This window comes from Gossypium hirsutum, chromosome D08 (assembly GCF_007990345.1).
Source record: "Gossypium hirsutum isolate 1008001.06 chromosome D08, Gossypium_hirsutum_v2.1, whole genome shotgun sequence".
NCBI classification, from domain to species: Eukaryota; Viridiplantae; Streptophyta; class Magnoliopsida; order Malvales; family Malvaceae; genus Gossypium; species Gossypium hirsutum.
The window spans coordinates 2,291,120-2,307,629 of NC_053444.1; the positions used below are offsets into that span (position 1 = coordinate 2,291,120).

At 34.4% G+C, this 16,510-nt stretch overlaps 3 protein-coding genes across 5 annotated transcripts; 2 read left to right on the top strand and 1 right to left on the bottom strand.

Moving 5' to 3' along the window:
- Positions 1-757: 757 nt before the first annotated feature.
- Positions 758-6,308, top strand: LOC107919516 (adagio protein 1). The gene is made up of 2 exons (XM_016848967.2): positions 758-1,294; positions 4,154-6,308. Exons 1-2 carry the CDS (start codon positions 1,071-1,073, stop codon positions 5,745-5,747), a joined length of 1,818 nt encoding a protein of 605 aa, XP_016704456.1. The 5' UTR covers positions 758-1,070; the 3' UTR covers positions 5,748-6,308.
- Positions 6,309-7,322: 1,014 nt separating this feature from the next.
- LOC107919515 (wiskott-Aldrich syndrome protein family member 2) lies at positions 7,323-9,405 on the top strand. The gene is made up of 4 exons (XM_016848966.2): positions 7,323-7,741; positions 7,847-7,944; positions 8,988-9,058; positions 9,148-9,405. The coding sequence occupies exons 1-3, from the start codon at positions 7,459-7,461 to the stop codon at positions 9,039-9,041; spliced, it is 435 nt and encodes a 144-aa protein (XP_016704455.2). The 5' UTR covers positions 7,323-7,458; the 3' UTR covers positions 9,042-9,058; positions 9,148-9,405.
- Positions 9,406-9,757: 352 nt separating this feature from the next.
- LOC107919514 (VIN3-like protein 2) lies at positions 9,758-13,840 on the bottom strand. Of its 3 annotated transcripts, none has more exons than XM_016848963.2 (5): positions 13,644-13,840; positions 13,455-13,535; positions 11,633-12,311; positions 11,258-11,562; positions 9,758-11,186 (listed from the first exon to the last, which is right to left on the bottom strand). In XM_016848963.2, the coding sequence occupies exons 2-5, from the start codon at positions 13,471-13,473 to the stop codon at positions 9,997-9,999; spliced, it is 2,193 nt and encodes a 730-aa protein (XP_016704452.1). In that variant the 5' UTR covers positions 13,474-13,535; positions 13,644-13,840; the 3' UTR covers positions 9,758-9,996. The 3 variants fall into 3 exon arrangements, with proteins under 3 accessions (XP_016704452.1, XP_016704453.1, XP_016704450.1); XM_016848964.2 differs by having other exon boundaries at positions 9,758-11,165; positions 13,644-13,801; XM_016848961.2 differs by having other exon boundaries at positions 9,758-11,189; positions 13,644-13,801.
- Positions 13,841-16,510: the final 2,670 nt, after the last annotated feature.

Sequence of the window (16,510 nt, forward strand, 5' to 3'; positions counted from 1 at the left end):
ATATTTTTTATTAATACTGTGAACAACGGAACGGGTTATGGGTCAAGCCAACTCGAGAACGAACCTAGACTTTAATTTTTTTGGAATCGGGTCGTGGCCTAGCTTGGCTCGATCCAAGGAAAGCTCTAGATAGTTTGAATCTAGTAAGAAAAGAAATAAGCATCCTAAATATTATTAGTACAATTTATCTTTTTAACACGTCAAATTTAAGTTATTCGTTCGAAAAGTACAAGCGCATTTATATTTTGATAACTCAACTTCAAAAAACTACAAAATGATCATTGAACTATTTGAGAGTTTTCATTTATTTCACTGAACTATTCGAAAATTTTTATTTAAATCATTAAACTATTAAGTTTTTTTTAAAGTTTGGCCAGTGAGCTCCAAATGGTGATTCGACAGTCGATACGGTGAATTAGTACCCATCGATGAGTAGAATTATATACCTTATATCCAAGTTGGTCTGAAATTTAGTGTCGAAAAAAAAAAGCTATTTAGATTTTGGTTTGCAGATTTGTGCATTCAAACTTGTTTCATGAAAATAAAAAACTGAATTTTAGAAGAGAAGGAAAATGAAAGCTTTCAATTGGTGCAGACGGTACAAATAGAGAAGATCATACAATAATAATTTTAACAGCCCAGTGACTTAAATGAAGAATTTTCAAATAGTTTAGTGACCAAAATATAAACTTATTAATAGTTTAGTGACCTTAAGTGAAATTTACCCATAATAAAAATTAATCACTGGATTTTTTTTGGAAAAAGTTATAGCAGATTTTTTGACCGAAAGCAATAAAAGAAAGGCGGTGACGGAGGAGAGAGTGCACAAAATATTATGTACAACCTACTCTTTCTCTCCCATTTTCCTTTCTCCCTTTGGCCTTTACCTTAAAAATTCCCCCAAAACATTGTTCACCACTCAAATTATCTCTTCTCTTCCTCATTGAAACCCTTTTCTCTTTATCTCTTTATCATCTCTTTCGTTTTCCCTTTTGTTTCTTTTCATCAGTTTCCATGGGTTTTCCACCTGGTTTCAAGCTTTCTTAGATTACAGAGAGATATACGTGTTGATGGAGTGGGATAGTAATTCCGATCTGAGTGGGGATGAAGACGAAGGCTTCGTCTTTAACGATGGAGACCCACTTCCTTTCCCTGTCCAGAATTTGCTGCAAACGGCTCCTTGTGGCTTTGTTGTCACCGATGCTATCGAACCCGACCACCCCATCGTTTATATCAACACCATCTTCGAGATGGTTACTGGGTATCGTGCTGAAGAGGTTATTGGTCGCAATTGGTTAGTTCTTTATTGCTTTTGTTTTCCTCCGTATTTTAGCTGACATTTTGAATGGTGTTTGGTTTAGGGTTTTGTTTTTTTAGTACTGTATAAAATGGGAGTAGATTACAATGTGTTATTAGGTCTGTGTCATGGACTTTAGGGGATAATGGAAACCCCTTATTGGGTTTTTCTTTTTTTTTTCTTCAATTACCATCCTTTGGATGGGAATTTAGTTATGTGATAAAGATTGTTGAAATTATTCAAGATAGGAAGTATTAGTTTTCATGTTAACATGTTTTTGTGCAACGAGAACAAGCGAATTTACTTTGCAGTTTAATGAATTTAGATCTGGGAATCCCTTTTTGAAGCTTATATTCAAGGGGTTTTTGTTTTTTGGTTAAGAAATTGTTTAATGTTTCATGCAGACTAAACATTTATGTTGCTCCAATTCTTCATTTTGCTTGAAGTTCATACATTTGGATATGGGCATGGGGATATGACTCTCCATATACATGGAAAAACTTAAAGAAAGTTGAGCACACTCGTCTAGACACACTTGTAAACTTACTATCGAATCCGAGTGAACTTACCTCAACAGGTACATGATATTGAGGGTGCAGTGAAGCCCCATATTATCTACCTGAACAACTGCAAAATTAAAAATGCTGGAATTGATTTCCTTAAAATAGTGTGTTTAGTGGGGAGTATGCTACAAAGTGGATATTAACTAGAAAGTACTCTGCTGCAGGGGATTTTTTTGGTGTGAACTTTGAGTTCCTTATAGACCTGGTATCGGCCATAATTCACCAGAACATTCTGTAGTCTTAGTAAGAGAGGGAGGGTTAAGGATTTACCCGGTGTGAGATATCACATTGTTTGAGGAACCCTAGATGCTGTCACCTGTCTGTACGAAGGATCGCCAACAGGATGAGATGTTTTAGTTCTAGTGGAGCAGGCTAGCATACACTAGAAAAGGGATCTGGATCTTGATTGAATCTTTCGTGTGTGGGTTCTTGTTTAGTTTGTCAGTAGGATTTTGCTTGAGAAGTGTACTGTAGTTTTTTGACAGAAGGGTCTGTGTGGTTGGCATATTACTAGTTTTATGTTCGTGATACTGTGATTTGGGGTTGGAAGCTTGTATCAAGGGGGTGGCTGTAAATATCTTGTTGATTTATCTATATATTGGTCTCATACTTCCAACTTGATTGTATTAGACTTTCTAGCTTCAAATTTATTCTACATGCTGACAGTAAGGTTCCTTCTTAAGAGGGCATCTTCAGTTTTATATTTTGTTTCCTGTTGTTACTTTCAGAAGAAGCTACCTCTTGATGTTGTGGTATCATAATCAAGTGTTTGTGTTTATGAATAATCATTCTTTAAGTGGGATACATTCCTGAATCATACCAACCCAAAAGAATTTTGAAATGCTTTATCATTGTTAAAATGTTTCTGATATTTGTAAACTAAATCTCATATTATATTGACTATTGACTTTTTACCCAATATACCAGCAATTAGTACAATGATGGGATGAGGAATGTTTCCATGCTATACAATTCTCTTTGGAAAGTTAGATGATATCTTCCTCTATTTCAGAAGTGCTCTCTAAAAGCACCCAAAAAAGCTCTGGTGTTTCGTTTGAATGCTGCACTAAAGTTTAGCTCCTTGAACTATGGTGGTTACAAATTTGGATAGGATGTTTGGAAGCTTATCAATAGAACTAACGTTCTACATTGTCATTTTTATGCCTATATGTTTATATGTTGAAGCTTTTCTGAAGGGAGACGTGAGCAGAATATGTCAATGGGACCATAACTATGACTTCTACAGCTTAGCATATAGATTTGATGCAGTACATTTGAGGAAATTCAGTTTACGTCTTAATTTATGTAATATGATGAAAATATCTGTGCAGTCTTAGATGAGACTCAATTTCTACTTGCTTCATAACTATCTTGGTAGTATCAGATGAGACTCAAATTCATGCTTCCTTGAGGAATCGTGTTGATGTGGCGAGACACATTTTTTTATAAATTTGGTCAGCCTGTTGTCATCAAAATAGTGTGGAGCTCCTGGAAAAGCCTTTTGGTGAACTGGAGTTTGGCTTTGGTTTTGGACTGTAAAACAGAAATTGTTGGCTTGATACTTGAAGGCTTTAAATGACTCTACTTTATATTTATCTGACTTGGAAAAATTGAAAAAAAAAATGCCTTCTTACTTGTCAGCCTGGGAGCTGATGGAATTTCTAGTTGGGCCATGAGTTTTAGAGATGCTGCACATCCCTTGACCAGAGCCTTCCTTTTTCCTTGTAGAAGTTGTCAGCAAGCATCTGGAGCTATTAATCTTGAATCTTTATTTTGTTTTTGCATATCCTAGTCTTTGCCGTGTTAAATCTATTTTTCCTTTTAAATGTTTACTTAACGAACCATTTGCATTTGGTTAATTTCTGCTTTCCTTGGTTATGCTGAGGCCTCTAAAGTTGCACGTCTGTTTGTGTTGGTAGTTTTATGCTTATTGGGGTCACAACTGAACAATTGTACAAGGGTGGAGTTAAAGGTGATAACTGTATGTTCCCTTGTAATGCTGTTTTTAGAAGGTCTTTTAAAGGTTCTCTGATAACCTTCTATGTTTTTTTGTTTCAGAGCATTTTTTTAATTGAAAGCTTATACCACCTACTGCCCCCTTTTCTTCTTGTATATTGCCTACTTACCCCACTTCTCATATATTGCCGTAGCTACTGTAGATCATCATGAAAGTTGTTTATTATTATACTCCTTGTTACCCTTAAATTTTCTTGTAGAAAGAGAAAATTAATATTTAATATTCATCTTCTGACAAGTTCTGCGTTGTTCTGGTATTTGTGTGATTTTTTTTCAGCCGTTTCTTACAGTATAGAGGGCCATTTGCAAAAAGACGGCATCCTTTGGTAGACTCCTCAGTGGTATCAGAAATAAGGAGATGTCTTGAGGAGGGCATTGAGTTCCAAGGAGAGTTGTTGAACTTTAGAAAGGATGGGTCTCCTTTGATGAACAAATTGCGTCTTACTCCTATTTATGGAGATGATGATATAATCACTCATGTTATTGGAATCCAGATCTTCACAGAAGTGAACATCGATCTAGGTCCAGTGCCTGGATCTTCAATAAAGGAGTCTATGAAGTCATCCACCCGTTCTGCGTTTCGGCCTGGAGTAGTTGGGGACCAAAATGTCTACCGTGGGTTTTGCGGGATATTGCAATTGAGCGATGAGGTATTGTCTCTCAAGATACTATCACGATTGACTCCAAGAGATATTGCATCTGTTGGTTCTGTCTGTAGACGGCTATATGACCTGACAAAAAACGAGGACCTTTGGCTGATGGTCTGTCAAAATGCATGGGGTTACGAGACTACTCGTGTTTTAGAGACAGTTCCTGGTGCCAAGAGACTTGGGTGGGGTAGGCTGGCAAGGGAGTTGACCACTCTTGAAGCAGCTGCATGGAGGAAGCTTACTGTTGGAGGGGCTGTTGAACCTTCACGGTGCAACTTTAGTGCTTGTGCTGTCGGGAATCGAGTTGTACTTTTCGGTGGTGAAGGAGTAAATATGCAACCGATGAACGACACCTTTGTATTGGATCTGAATTCCAGTAACCCGGAGTGGCAACATGTCCAGGTGAGTTCTCCTCCACCTGGTCGTTGGGGTCATACACTTTCTTGCGTGAATGGGTCTCATCTGGTGGTATTTGGTGGCTGTGGAAGGCAGGGCCTGCTAAATGATGTTTTCGTGCTAGATTTGGATGCTAAGCCTCCGACTTGGCGAGAGATCTCAGGATTGGCTCCTCCGCTACCTAGATCATGGCACAGCTCCTGCACTCTTGATGGAACCAAGCTCATAGTTTCCGGTGGTTGTGCAGATTCGGGAGTACTTCTTAGTGACACTTTCCTGCTTGATCTTTCAATGGAGAAACCTGTCTGGAGAGAGATACCCGTAGCGTGGACCCCACCTTCTCGTTTGGGTCACACACTGTCGGTATACGGTGGTCGGAAAATATTGATGTTTGGAGGTCTTGCTAAGAGTGGTCCTCTACGGTTTCGTTCTAGTGATGTGTTCACAATGGATTTAAGTGAGGAGGAACCCTGTTGGAGATGTGTAACTGGGAGTGGGATGCCTGGCGCTGGAAACCCTGGGGGCGTAGCTCCACCTCCAAGACTTGACCATGTTGCTGTGAGCCTACCCGGTGGAAGAATTCTCATCTTTGGCGGGTCTGTCGCTGGTCTTCACTCTGCTTCCCAACTTTATCTCCTGGATCCAACCGATGAGAAACCTACATGGAGGATACTAAATGTGCCCGGGAGACCCCCGAGGTTTGCCTGGGGGCATAGTACTTGTGTTGTCGGTGGAACAAGGGCTATCGTACTCGGTGGTCAAACAGGCGAAGAGTGGATGCTAACCGAGCTCCATGAACTATCATTAGCAAGTTCTGCTATCTGATAAAGTTACTGTCATGGCTGAAAGATGAATCTGCAGATGCATATAACCCGTGTTTATAAACGAGTCTCAGCTCAAAAAACGAGCGACTCAAAGTTGAGATTAAAATTCTGGGAAGGAACTGGATTGTTGAACATCATTGGAAAGTAACTATCCTGACAAAACATTCTTCTGGTCGTGAAGCATGTTCATGTACTGAGGTTGTTCCGGTCCGGCTGGCTGGCCCAGGACAGAACTCAGAAACGAGTTGGCTTGAAACATGTTTGGTTTTTTTGTAAGGTTTGGTATGAACTGTCTAACAATGCTGACAATGGTTTATTCTTGCTTCTTAGGATGCTAGTATTTGATACAGACAGACTGAAAACAAGCTAGGTTATTCATATATATATATGCTATATATTATAGTATTTGTAGGCTCTGTAATTAAAAAAAAAAAAAGGATGTTGCATGTTTATAGTAACCTGTTGCTTTTTCTTTTTGGTCCAAACCTGTTGCTTTAGTATTTTATTTTGTGAAACCAGCTTTGGTGGTGTCTTTTCAATTTGAAATTTGGTTTGATTTTAACCCAGACTCGATTTAAAATAAAATTAAAGTTTCTGTTTCATCTTCGTGTTTGTGTTTTATATCTGTTTTATTGTTTATATTTGAGGCTCATGTTGTATTTATGTTTTCTTTTACAAATTATGTGTTTTTACGTCTTCTTTTAGAGATTGTAATGTCTTATTCTTGTATAAAATTTGAATTTTTTATTTTTATTTTTGTATATGTTCGTATATATAATAAAATGATTTGATTTTTATATTCAAACTTAAAATTGAATAAATATGAAAATTTAAAATTTAAATTATTTAAGTGTTAAAAGATATTTGAATTTGATAATAATTCGAGTTAATTTTGATTAAGGGTTTAATTATTTAAATTAAATTCATTTCGATTTCAAATTTTTGAATTATTTATTTGAATCATTTCAAGTTTTGAGTTTTACAAGTCCAAGGCCGAGTTTAACTTATTTTTTGTCATACATTACAGTATCATTACAATATCTAATTTTACCATCACTGCTATTTTTATAATAACAGTTAGTAAACGCACTGTTTCTTTTCGAACACTTTTGGATATGGATTAAAATTATCATTTCTTAATTGGCTTTTTGTTTTGGGACCTGATTGGAACAGATTCGTTTTATGTTAACTTTTCCTAATAAAAACAATTAATCGTCTCTTTTCGGAAAAGAGGAAAAATTGACCTTTTATTCAGATAATTATTGAGATAAATCAACATTTAATCCCTAAATTTGATAAAAAATTCAATTTAGTCTTTAATCTTTTTTTAATCCACATTAACTTTTAAATTTCACATTTTTTTCTTCAATTTTAATCCATGTTAGGGACTGGTATGAATAAAAAAAAGTATCATATAATCACAAACCAAAATTTAAAAAATATCAAGTCTAAAACTAATAAGACTAAAAAAAGTTAAAGGACCAAATTAAAATAAACTACAAAACTCAAGTCCCTAAATTATTCTTTAGATTGATTATTTTTCTGAATAATAAATATAATATTTAAAAAAAGGCATAAAAGTACAATGAATGACAGAGAGACTAAAGACAAACAGCATCCATCTTCTCCCCCATTTGGGTTTCGTGACACTGACACTCTGCTTCTAAGCTTTACTTTTTCTCTTTTTTCTCTCAATACTGTTTCACTAAAAAATGCCAATCAAAAAAGATCCTTCGATTCCACCGCCGATGATCAGCAAGATCGGCCCTTACACCGTCTTCGTTACCCCTTCGTCAACCCCTTCTCCAACTGACCCTCCTGTTTTTCACTCTCCCAAGAAGGCGGCGCCGCCTTCTCCTTCTCCTTATCCTTCTGCTCCGCCGCCTGTCCAGCCACCTCCCCAACAGTTCGACAAGTCTTTCCTTACTTCCCAATCCCTTTCCGATGGTTCATTTTTGGGTTTCTTCAAAAACGCTGCCTTCAAACTCCAAAACGGTATCTCTACTTTTTCTTTCCTCTTTTTTTTTTCAATTATGGGTTTAAATCATAAACAATTCATTTTTTTCTCCTTTGTTAATGTTTTTGTTTGTTTGTTTGTAGCTCATTCAAGCTTGGATGACCATTTAGCTCGTTGGTTAGGCTTAAATCAGTCCAAGTATCAATGGGCATTGGACGATTATTATGAGAGCAAGGGATTGGTAAGTGTTTATAAATTATTCCTTTTGTTGTTGCATTTTCTCGGGAAATTTTTTTTGTTTTTTCCGGGTCATGACTTTGGTATATTTATAATTTTAGTCCTTGTACTATGTTGAAATTTAGGATTTAACTCCTCTACTTTAATGCGACATTTACTTTTATATTGCTATTAGGACTATTAGTAGAATTTTAGAAACAGTTTTAAGCATTTCAACATATCAATTTATTACTGATAGAATATGATTAATTGGATTTTCACATGGCCTAACTGTGTGATTAATTTGAACCTACTAATAATATTATATTATAAAAGTAGTGGACCAAATCATGATACATTAAAGTATTTGGATTAAATCTCTAATTTCATCATAGTAAAGGGACTAGAACCAACTTTTAAGCTCCTTTAAGTTTGGTAGTTTGGTGAAATGAAATCAAAGTATTTCTTAAGGTACTTTGTGAAGTAGCTTATAAGCAATTTGTTTCTGTTGTTATAAACAATGGTATGTATTGTATTATAATAGAGATATAACAAAAAAAGAAAAAGGGTCTAATTATGGTTTTAGTTCCCATACTATATTGAAATTTGTGATTCCATCCTTTATTTTAATTTGGCATAATTTGATCTACTTTTGTAATATTACTAGTAGGTCCAAATTGATAACACTGTCAACTGTTGAAGTGGATTTACATGAATTTGTTAACAATATAAACATTGTTATGAATTAACAGTTAATATCGTTAGCACTTTAACGGTATTTTCAGTTTGAGGATCACATTAAAGTAGAGGGACTAAAGCTATAATTAGACCTAACAACTATATATAGTTTGCAATGCTTTTACATTATCAACTTAATGTCTATAGGTTCATTAAGCCTATTACAGTGCATTGCTTTTAGTTATATCACAGACACAGCACGAAAGTAACATCGATGTGCCAATGCAAAAAAAGCTGTTCGTATTATCATTTTCGCTATGTTAAGTTCACTTAGTTACTCAATACTTAGCATATCGACATCATTTAACGTCTTAAATCGTTTTATTGCAGGAAAAGGAAGGTGTAAAAGTGAAAGAAATATCTAGCAAAATACAGAGTGTGTAGCATACTTCTTGTCCCCGGTAATGAAGACCCTGAACCGTCCTGCCTTTTACATTTTCTAATGTTATCCTTTCTCGAGGTTATATCGTGGATTTCGCTGTTTCTGCAGAACTTGCACTGAGTAAGGATGGTTGTTGTTTGTGGTCGAAAGATGTCCAGGTTCAAAAGGGAACTTCGTTTGATGTCTCGGGATCGGATCAGGATTGTATGTGCTTATGTTCTTCCTTATACTATAGTAGCTAACTGAGCTTGTTTGTGTATTGGGGTTACCAAGTTAATCTCTCTAGCATTTGAGATTTGCTATAAACTGTGGACATGTTCTTGTATCTGTTGTCATGTTATTAAAATGCATCATTTTGTTGCTTAAGTTTCTCATTCATATGTATATGCATACAGGCAATTGAGATGATGATCTTATTTTACGTTATTTCGGACCGGTTTAAAGAGATAATTGAGAACTAGACCGGGAATTCTGATCTAAACTCAAAAATTCGACTCGATTAATTTGAATCTAAAAATACAAGAAAATTGAGTGATTATTTTGTAACTTTTTCTAACTGAGTAATAGTTAAGTGATAATTTTGTAAATAAAAAAAATCATAATCGAGTGACCTCTTCAAAAGTTTAATCAATCAAACCAATAGAACCATAAAAACCGGTTTAAATTTATTTATTTTTTACTATAAAAAATTGAATATGTTAAAATTTTTGCAACTCAATTAACATGAAATGTAAATACCATTAGAAAATAACTTTAAAAACCTGGGTGAATGAACCAACAGTGTTTTTGTAAAAAGATAAAAAGACGATTCTGGCAATTCTGACATGATCATAACAATGACAAAAGCAACTAAATCCAGAATGTTGTGGGTCTAAAGAATTATTGCCGAACACCGACTTTAATCCGGTTTTGCACTCGGAAACATGTAGCTCACTACTCGGCAACAGTCCGTTCATGTCAATGCCAAAGCTTCATGCAAAAGCCAGCCGGTACGACGGATGATCCTTTGCTGGAGATACAATCGGAGAATGTGTCCACGAGCTGCTCCGCAAGAGATGCTGGATCGGAAATGAAGATATCAACGAATACTTTCACGATCCTTACTTCTTGCGGGGTTGCTCTTAAGCTGTACCAGGTGAGGAATTTCTGTCTGAAGTTCTTTTCGATATGTCCTTTGCATTCTAACCATCTGATTACCTTCACGTAATGCTCGAAATCCGTATCTGAGAGACCGTTTTCCATGCATTCCTCGTCTTGTCGTTCTCCGGTTTTCTTCTTTGAAGTGCTTCCGTCTTGAGGGTCTTCTCCTTTCCCTGTCCCATTCTCGGCTTCCTTGTTGCTAGACTTCGATCTTCCACTTCTTCCTTGTATGTTTTTTATTATTTCCATCCTGCAGGGAGTGATTGGTAACCCAGCTTCGGAACAACCGACAAATGGTAAATGCTCGGTATCAGTCTCAACCAGGGTGTCAGAGCCATTATCGGTGCTTGTCTCCTCAGTAATTCGGTCCTCAGATGTGGGATTTTTCTCAACAATTAATGCATCGGAATCAAGAATCGGACCAACCATCTCCATTGCACGTTCCTCACCCAACATAGGAACTTCCGGAATTCCATCTTCACCAAGGACAGTGCAGTTGATAGTACCTTTCGATAAACTCGTGGAAACAATTTTATCTGTGTCCTTGCAATACGTAATGTAATTGTCTGCCCGGTCGTCATTCTGATCACTGTACGGAGTAATGTTATTAGTTTCGTCCTCCACTGAAGAAGGATTTGAAAGGCTGCTACAATTGGTTGCCGGGCTTTGGCTTCTCTCCATCATCGGGCAGCCCGGGCCTTCATCAACACTACAGCTTGTTGAAATCGGAACTTCCCACGGGCCGAACTCTCTTGTACCATCAAATGACACGATTTTGAAATAATATTCCGTAGCTGGAGTTAGCCCCGTGACAACAAACCTGGTCTTCGGCACAAACATGATACAAGTCGATTTAGCAGGGTAATCCCGATCATGAGCCTTGCGATGCCATAAGGTGTAAGCGATAATAGTGCTCACTAAAGGTCCTTCGGTACCCACAATCACAGTAACAGAAGTCGGACGAACATCTTCAAAACGTACTATTGCTGGTGGAGTCAAACATGAACCTGCTGAAAATGTCAGACGAGTTTACACACAAAAACGTGTTTAGCTAAGAGTTCTACAAACTAAATATTACCTGGTATCGAATGTGAGATAGTATCGAAACGCATTTTGTCCAGTGATTCCACAGCTAAAGAACATAGTTTTTGAACTTCAGGTCCCGAAGAAAGCCTATTGACTATACCCCTACCTATCTTAACGGGCAAACCAGTTAATGGACCAACCTCAGCTTCAAGCAACTTAACAGCTTCATCAACAATCTCAGAAATCTTACGATATTTTTCAGTCCTAGTAAGAAGTTTCTGGCCTAAAGAAACGCGATAACAGAGAATGTCGACCCTCCTTGTATCTTTTGCAGCCATAAGTTGTTTTCTCCAGCACCTAAATGAATAAACGAGACATTAATAGTAAACAAAAACGTAATTATAGGTGGTTTGTCTATAGTAATTACCCAAGCAAATCATTTACTTTCCCACATGCTACACAATAAAAGCTCCCATCAAGAACAGCATGTTGTTTATCTTTACCAATACCGGACTTTTCATGTTTTAAAGCACACTCGAGATGACACGACATGCCACAAGAGTTTCCCAGGAAAGGAGGCTCCGAACTACAAATTAACCATAGACTAGGATCCTTATTGTCATCGAACTTATAACAGATGCAGCACGAACACCTCTTGCAAAATGTATCGTCTTGTCTCAAGGTAGCTTTGCAAGCCGAGTTTTTGCAATATATAGCATTAATCATGTCATTGCCGCCATTACGGATTACAGGATCATTCACTGGAATAGGAAGTCGAGAAGGATAATCGGCTTTCCTTTGCCTTTTGGATAATCTCGAGCCACTTGATAGGGATGAATGTGATTCGGGATCCGTCACACCTTCATGATCCCCTGAATTCTTTTCGGCTACAATTTTCAACAAGTTTTCAATAATTTTAAGCTTAGTCAAACCGGTATATTTCCTTTCCTTCCCCATCTCGGCACATAGGACTTGTAAAATCTCTTGGCGGCTCCATGATTGTAGCATTTCAGAGGCTCTACTTGTCCTCTTTGATAATTCATATACGAGTTCTCGCTTTTCATCCATGCTCAATTTACTACATTTTGATGGATCGAGCGCAACTCCTAAAGCCAAAGGAAAAACATAAAATTGCGAGTTAACAAGAGTTAGCACAAGAAAGTCCGAAAGGGACAAAAGATCCTAATACTAATATCAACTCGACAAAATGTCAGAAAAATACAAGAAATTTGTCATGCACTTCACACAAAACAACGGCAATACTGACAAGATTACCAAATTTAGAACAAGAAAAAAAAAATCAACAAGAACTCGAGAATTGCCGATACGTAGTCAGTGTTATCAACCAATTATGGAAGTCATTCAGGAAGGTCGAATGATCTATATTAATCGAAGTAAATTCCGATCCACTCTGTTCTAAAACAGGAAAACTCATAATTGACTTGCATTAGAAAAAGTACATTCCAAACTATACCGAACACCGTGGATTACTAACATCACAATTCAAGGAAGGGATTGAACACAATGCTATTTGACCTTTTACAACCTATTGCCATTCACTTTTGTCTATATATATATATATACACACACGGACACAAGTACGGGGACATGCCTTGGAGAGGATATATATATATACACATATACATACACACACATAAGTGTGAACGAACATGAGTATGAAGACGTGACTCTCCAGGGGAAAAAATCAAACATACTCATGTCCAACACATAGCTGTATTCCGACATAAACCGAAGGCCAAGTATAACATCAATATAATGCAATGAATGAAAGCAAATGAACAGTCAAATTCATCCACCAGCTGACCAAAGTGAATTAGTAAGAAACTAATGTATCAAATATGATGAAGAAATGTCAAAAAAGACAATATGGTACCAAATATCCACAAAAGGAAATTTTTTTTTTTTTAAAAAGCATCTTTTAGCTGAAAACTAAGTTTAAAGAGAAAATCTTTACTGAAGTGAAAATAAAAATTAAAAAATTAAAAAATAAAAACTGAAACAATTTGACCAGCATGCAAAAGATCTAACCTTTAAGACCTTAAATAAACTATAAATGAGAAACCAAAAAAAATTCATATCCCAGATTACATATCACTGAGAAAATCCAAAGAAGGAAAAAAAATTACATTCAAAAGAGGAATCCTTAGAAATAATAGCTAAAGCAATAAGAAAGCACTAAAACCCAGATTACATATCACTCAAAAAAAAAACCCCAAATTTTTCTTTACCTTCAAAAGAGGAATCCATGGCAATAGGAAAGCACTCAACACAAAACCCACATTACAATCAAAACCCCAAATTTTCTAAGCCTGAAACCACAACAAAAAAGGAACTTTCAATTAAAAAAAAACCCCACTACAATTAGAACAAAGAAATAGTAGTGAAAATAAAATAAAGAAATCAATAAATATTTCCACCAAGAAAAGAGGCTTGAAATTCAGCCACACCAAAAAAGAATCCATGACTGAAAGTTTTGGGGTTGGTTGAGTGTTTAAAAGCCTCTCTTTTCTTTTTTTTTATCTATTCCTTCACCCTTTCTTTTTCTACTTATTAATATAATTATTTTTCTGCAAAAAAATGGAAACAGATAATATTTTATATTATACTATTAAATGGGTCCTAGCTTTTTGTTGTGGGTTTTATATTTTAGTGTGTTTTTTTTTAAATTTCATGGGAGATTCGAGGAGGAGAAGACGTGTTATTATTTCGAGTTGGTGTTTGATGTCTTTAAAATAAAATTTTTAATTTCGAGTTTTGTGGAATAATTTTGCCTTTGTTTAAAATTCAAGTCAGGTAGTCAAAATTTTATGTAATTATCAAATATAATTTTTTTTTAAAAAAATAAGATTATGGCATAGAAAAAATTAATTAATGAATAATTTATTTATTTAAAAATTACCTAAAAATCAAGTGATATTTTGATTATAGTGATAAAATTATTTATTTATCATGCGTGGTGTTGGTGATTAACATCAACATTATCAATTTATAAAGACGTGGGTTTTAGTGCGCTGAAGCGCATTATTTTTTTATTTATGGATAGAAGAGAGACTATAAATAGTTTTAGGTATTGTACTAAATATGTATATATGATCAGAACTTATAATGAAATTGTTCAAAAATATAACAAAAAGTCATTGTAAAAATATAACTTAATTTATATATGAGATTGTATTTTAGTAATTTTATAATTACGTGACAGGAATTCAATAAAACACTTAAAAGGGTGGATTTGGATGGGTGGTGGGGTACGTTGTAGTACATTTAGTTTACTTTTTCTCTCACGCTACAGTATCTAATCTCACCGCCAACGTTGTTTTTTACACTAACCGCAATTAAACACATCCAAACCCACCCAAAATAAACTAAAAATCTCATCACACACGTATGCATGTGGAATCCACGAATATAGAATACAAATGTGTATTTAAAATAACATATAATAAATAATGAAATGTATGGCTTTGAACTAATTAATAAAATAACACATGAAATTTATACGATATTAAAATTTAAAAAATATATTAAATTATTTATGAGTCGGTGTCGAATTGACTTGTAACACCAACTCAATCAAATACATTTTTTATACTATAAATCCTATACGCGTGTTGAAATCTTAAACTTTGAATACAAATATGTGTTTAAAAATAACAAACAATAAATAACTATCAAGTGTGTGTTTATGAGAAGACGTTTAAAGATTCTAATTCTGCATTGGTCCAAAGAATTCATCAACTGTTGGAGTGCTTAATCACTGGCATATTCATCACATCTCTAGAGAGGAAAACCACTATACAGATAGACTGGTTAAACTTGCTCACTATAGTTCTTATGATATGTGCTTGTATGAGGTCTCCCCGTTACGAGGGATAAATTAATTTTTGTAACTAATTTGAGTATCATTTCTTTTCACAAAAAAAAACATACAATAAATAACAAAACATAAGGTTTGAAATTAATTGAAATATGTACATTATTAAAAAAAATTAGATTAAATTTTTGAGAATGGTGTTGTCATCAATGTCGAGTTAACATTTGATGCCAACTCAGTCAAATACATTATTAATATATAGAATCGATTGAGGTAATCAAGTGTGCATAATAAAATTAAAATGTATAAAAATATCAAAATAAAGTTTTAATTGAAAAGTAAATTAAAGATTTTTCTAATATAATTGGCGATGGTTCAAATTTCACTATATATATTATTGATTTTTTAAAGTGAAAAGGTTAGAATACATTCGTATAATATTACTTTTTTAATTACAAAAGAGAATTCTTGTAATTACCTAACCGAGTTGGTCTTCAGTTGACCTGTGATACCAACTTAGTCAGGGTTTTATTAATAATATAGATAGAATTGGTGGAGATAATAAATTGCGTATATTAAAAAATGTAAAAAAAATCAAAATCAAACTTTAATTGAGTGGTAAATTTAAGGTTTTACTATTCCATTCAGTGCGGGTCCAAATCCCACTATATATATTTTAAATGAAAAGACTAAAATACCTCAAATAATATACTTATTTTAATTACGGAATGACATTTTCATAATTTTTTGAACCGAGTTGGTACTCGGTTAACGTAATGCCAACTCAGTAAATGATTTTATTAATAATATAGTCAATATATACAACTGATTAAGGTAATAAAATGTGCATAATAAAATTAAAATGTATAATATATATAATTTAGTTGAATGGTAAATTAAATATTTTATTAATGCAATTGGTGTGGGTACAAATATTTTTATTAGTCAGGAGTCTAAATAATAGTATAAATATAGATGTACAACTGATGAAGGTAATAAAGTATGCAAACTAAAATTAAAATTGTATAAAAAATAAAAAAATAAAAAACTTTAGCTAAACGGTAAATTAAATGTTCTATTAATGTAATTTGTGTGGGTTAAAATCTTATCGTGCGTATATTTTCATTTGGTTTTTTAAAGTAAAAAGATTAAAATACCCTTAAATAATATTGCTTATTTTAATTACAAAAGGGCATTCCTGTAACTTCTTAATCGAGTTGCTGACCCGGTTGAGACCGACACCAACTCAATCAGAAGCTTAAATAATAGTATAGACATATAATTGATGGAGCTAATAAAATATACATAAAAAATTAAAATGTATAAAAAAAATCTAAATGAAGCTTTAGATATGTGGTAAATTAAAAATTTTACTAATACAAATTGTTCGGGTTGATTTTTTTATTGATTTTTCTAAATAAAAAAATAAAAATATCATCAAAATAATATAACTTATTTTAATTACGAAAA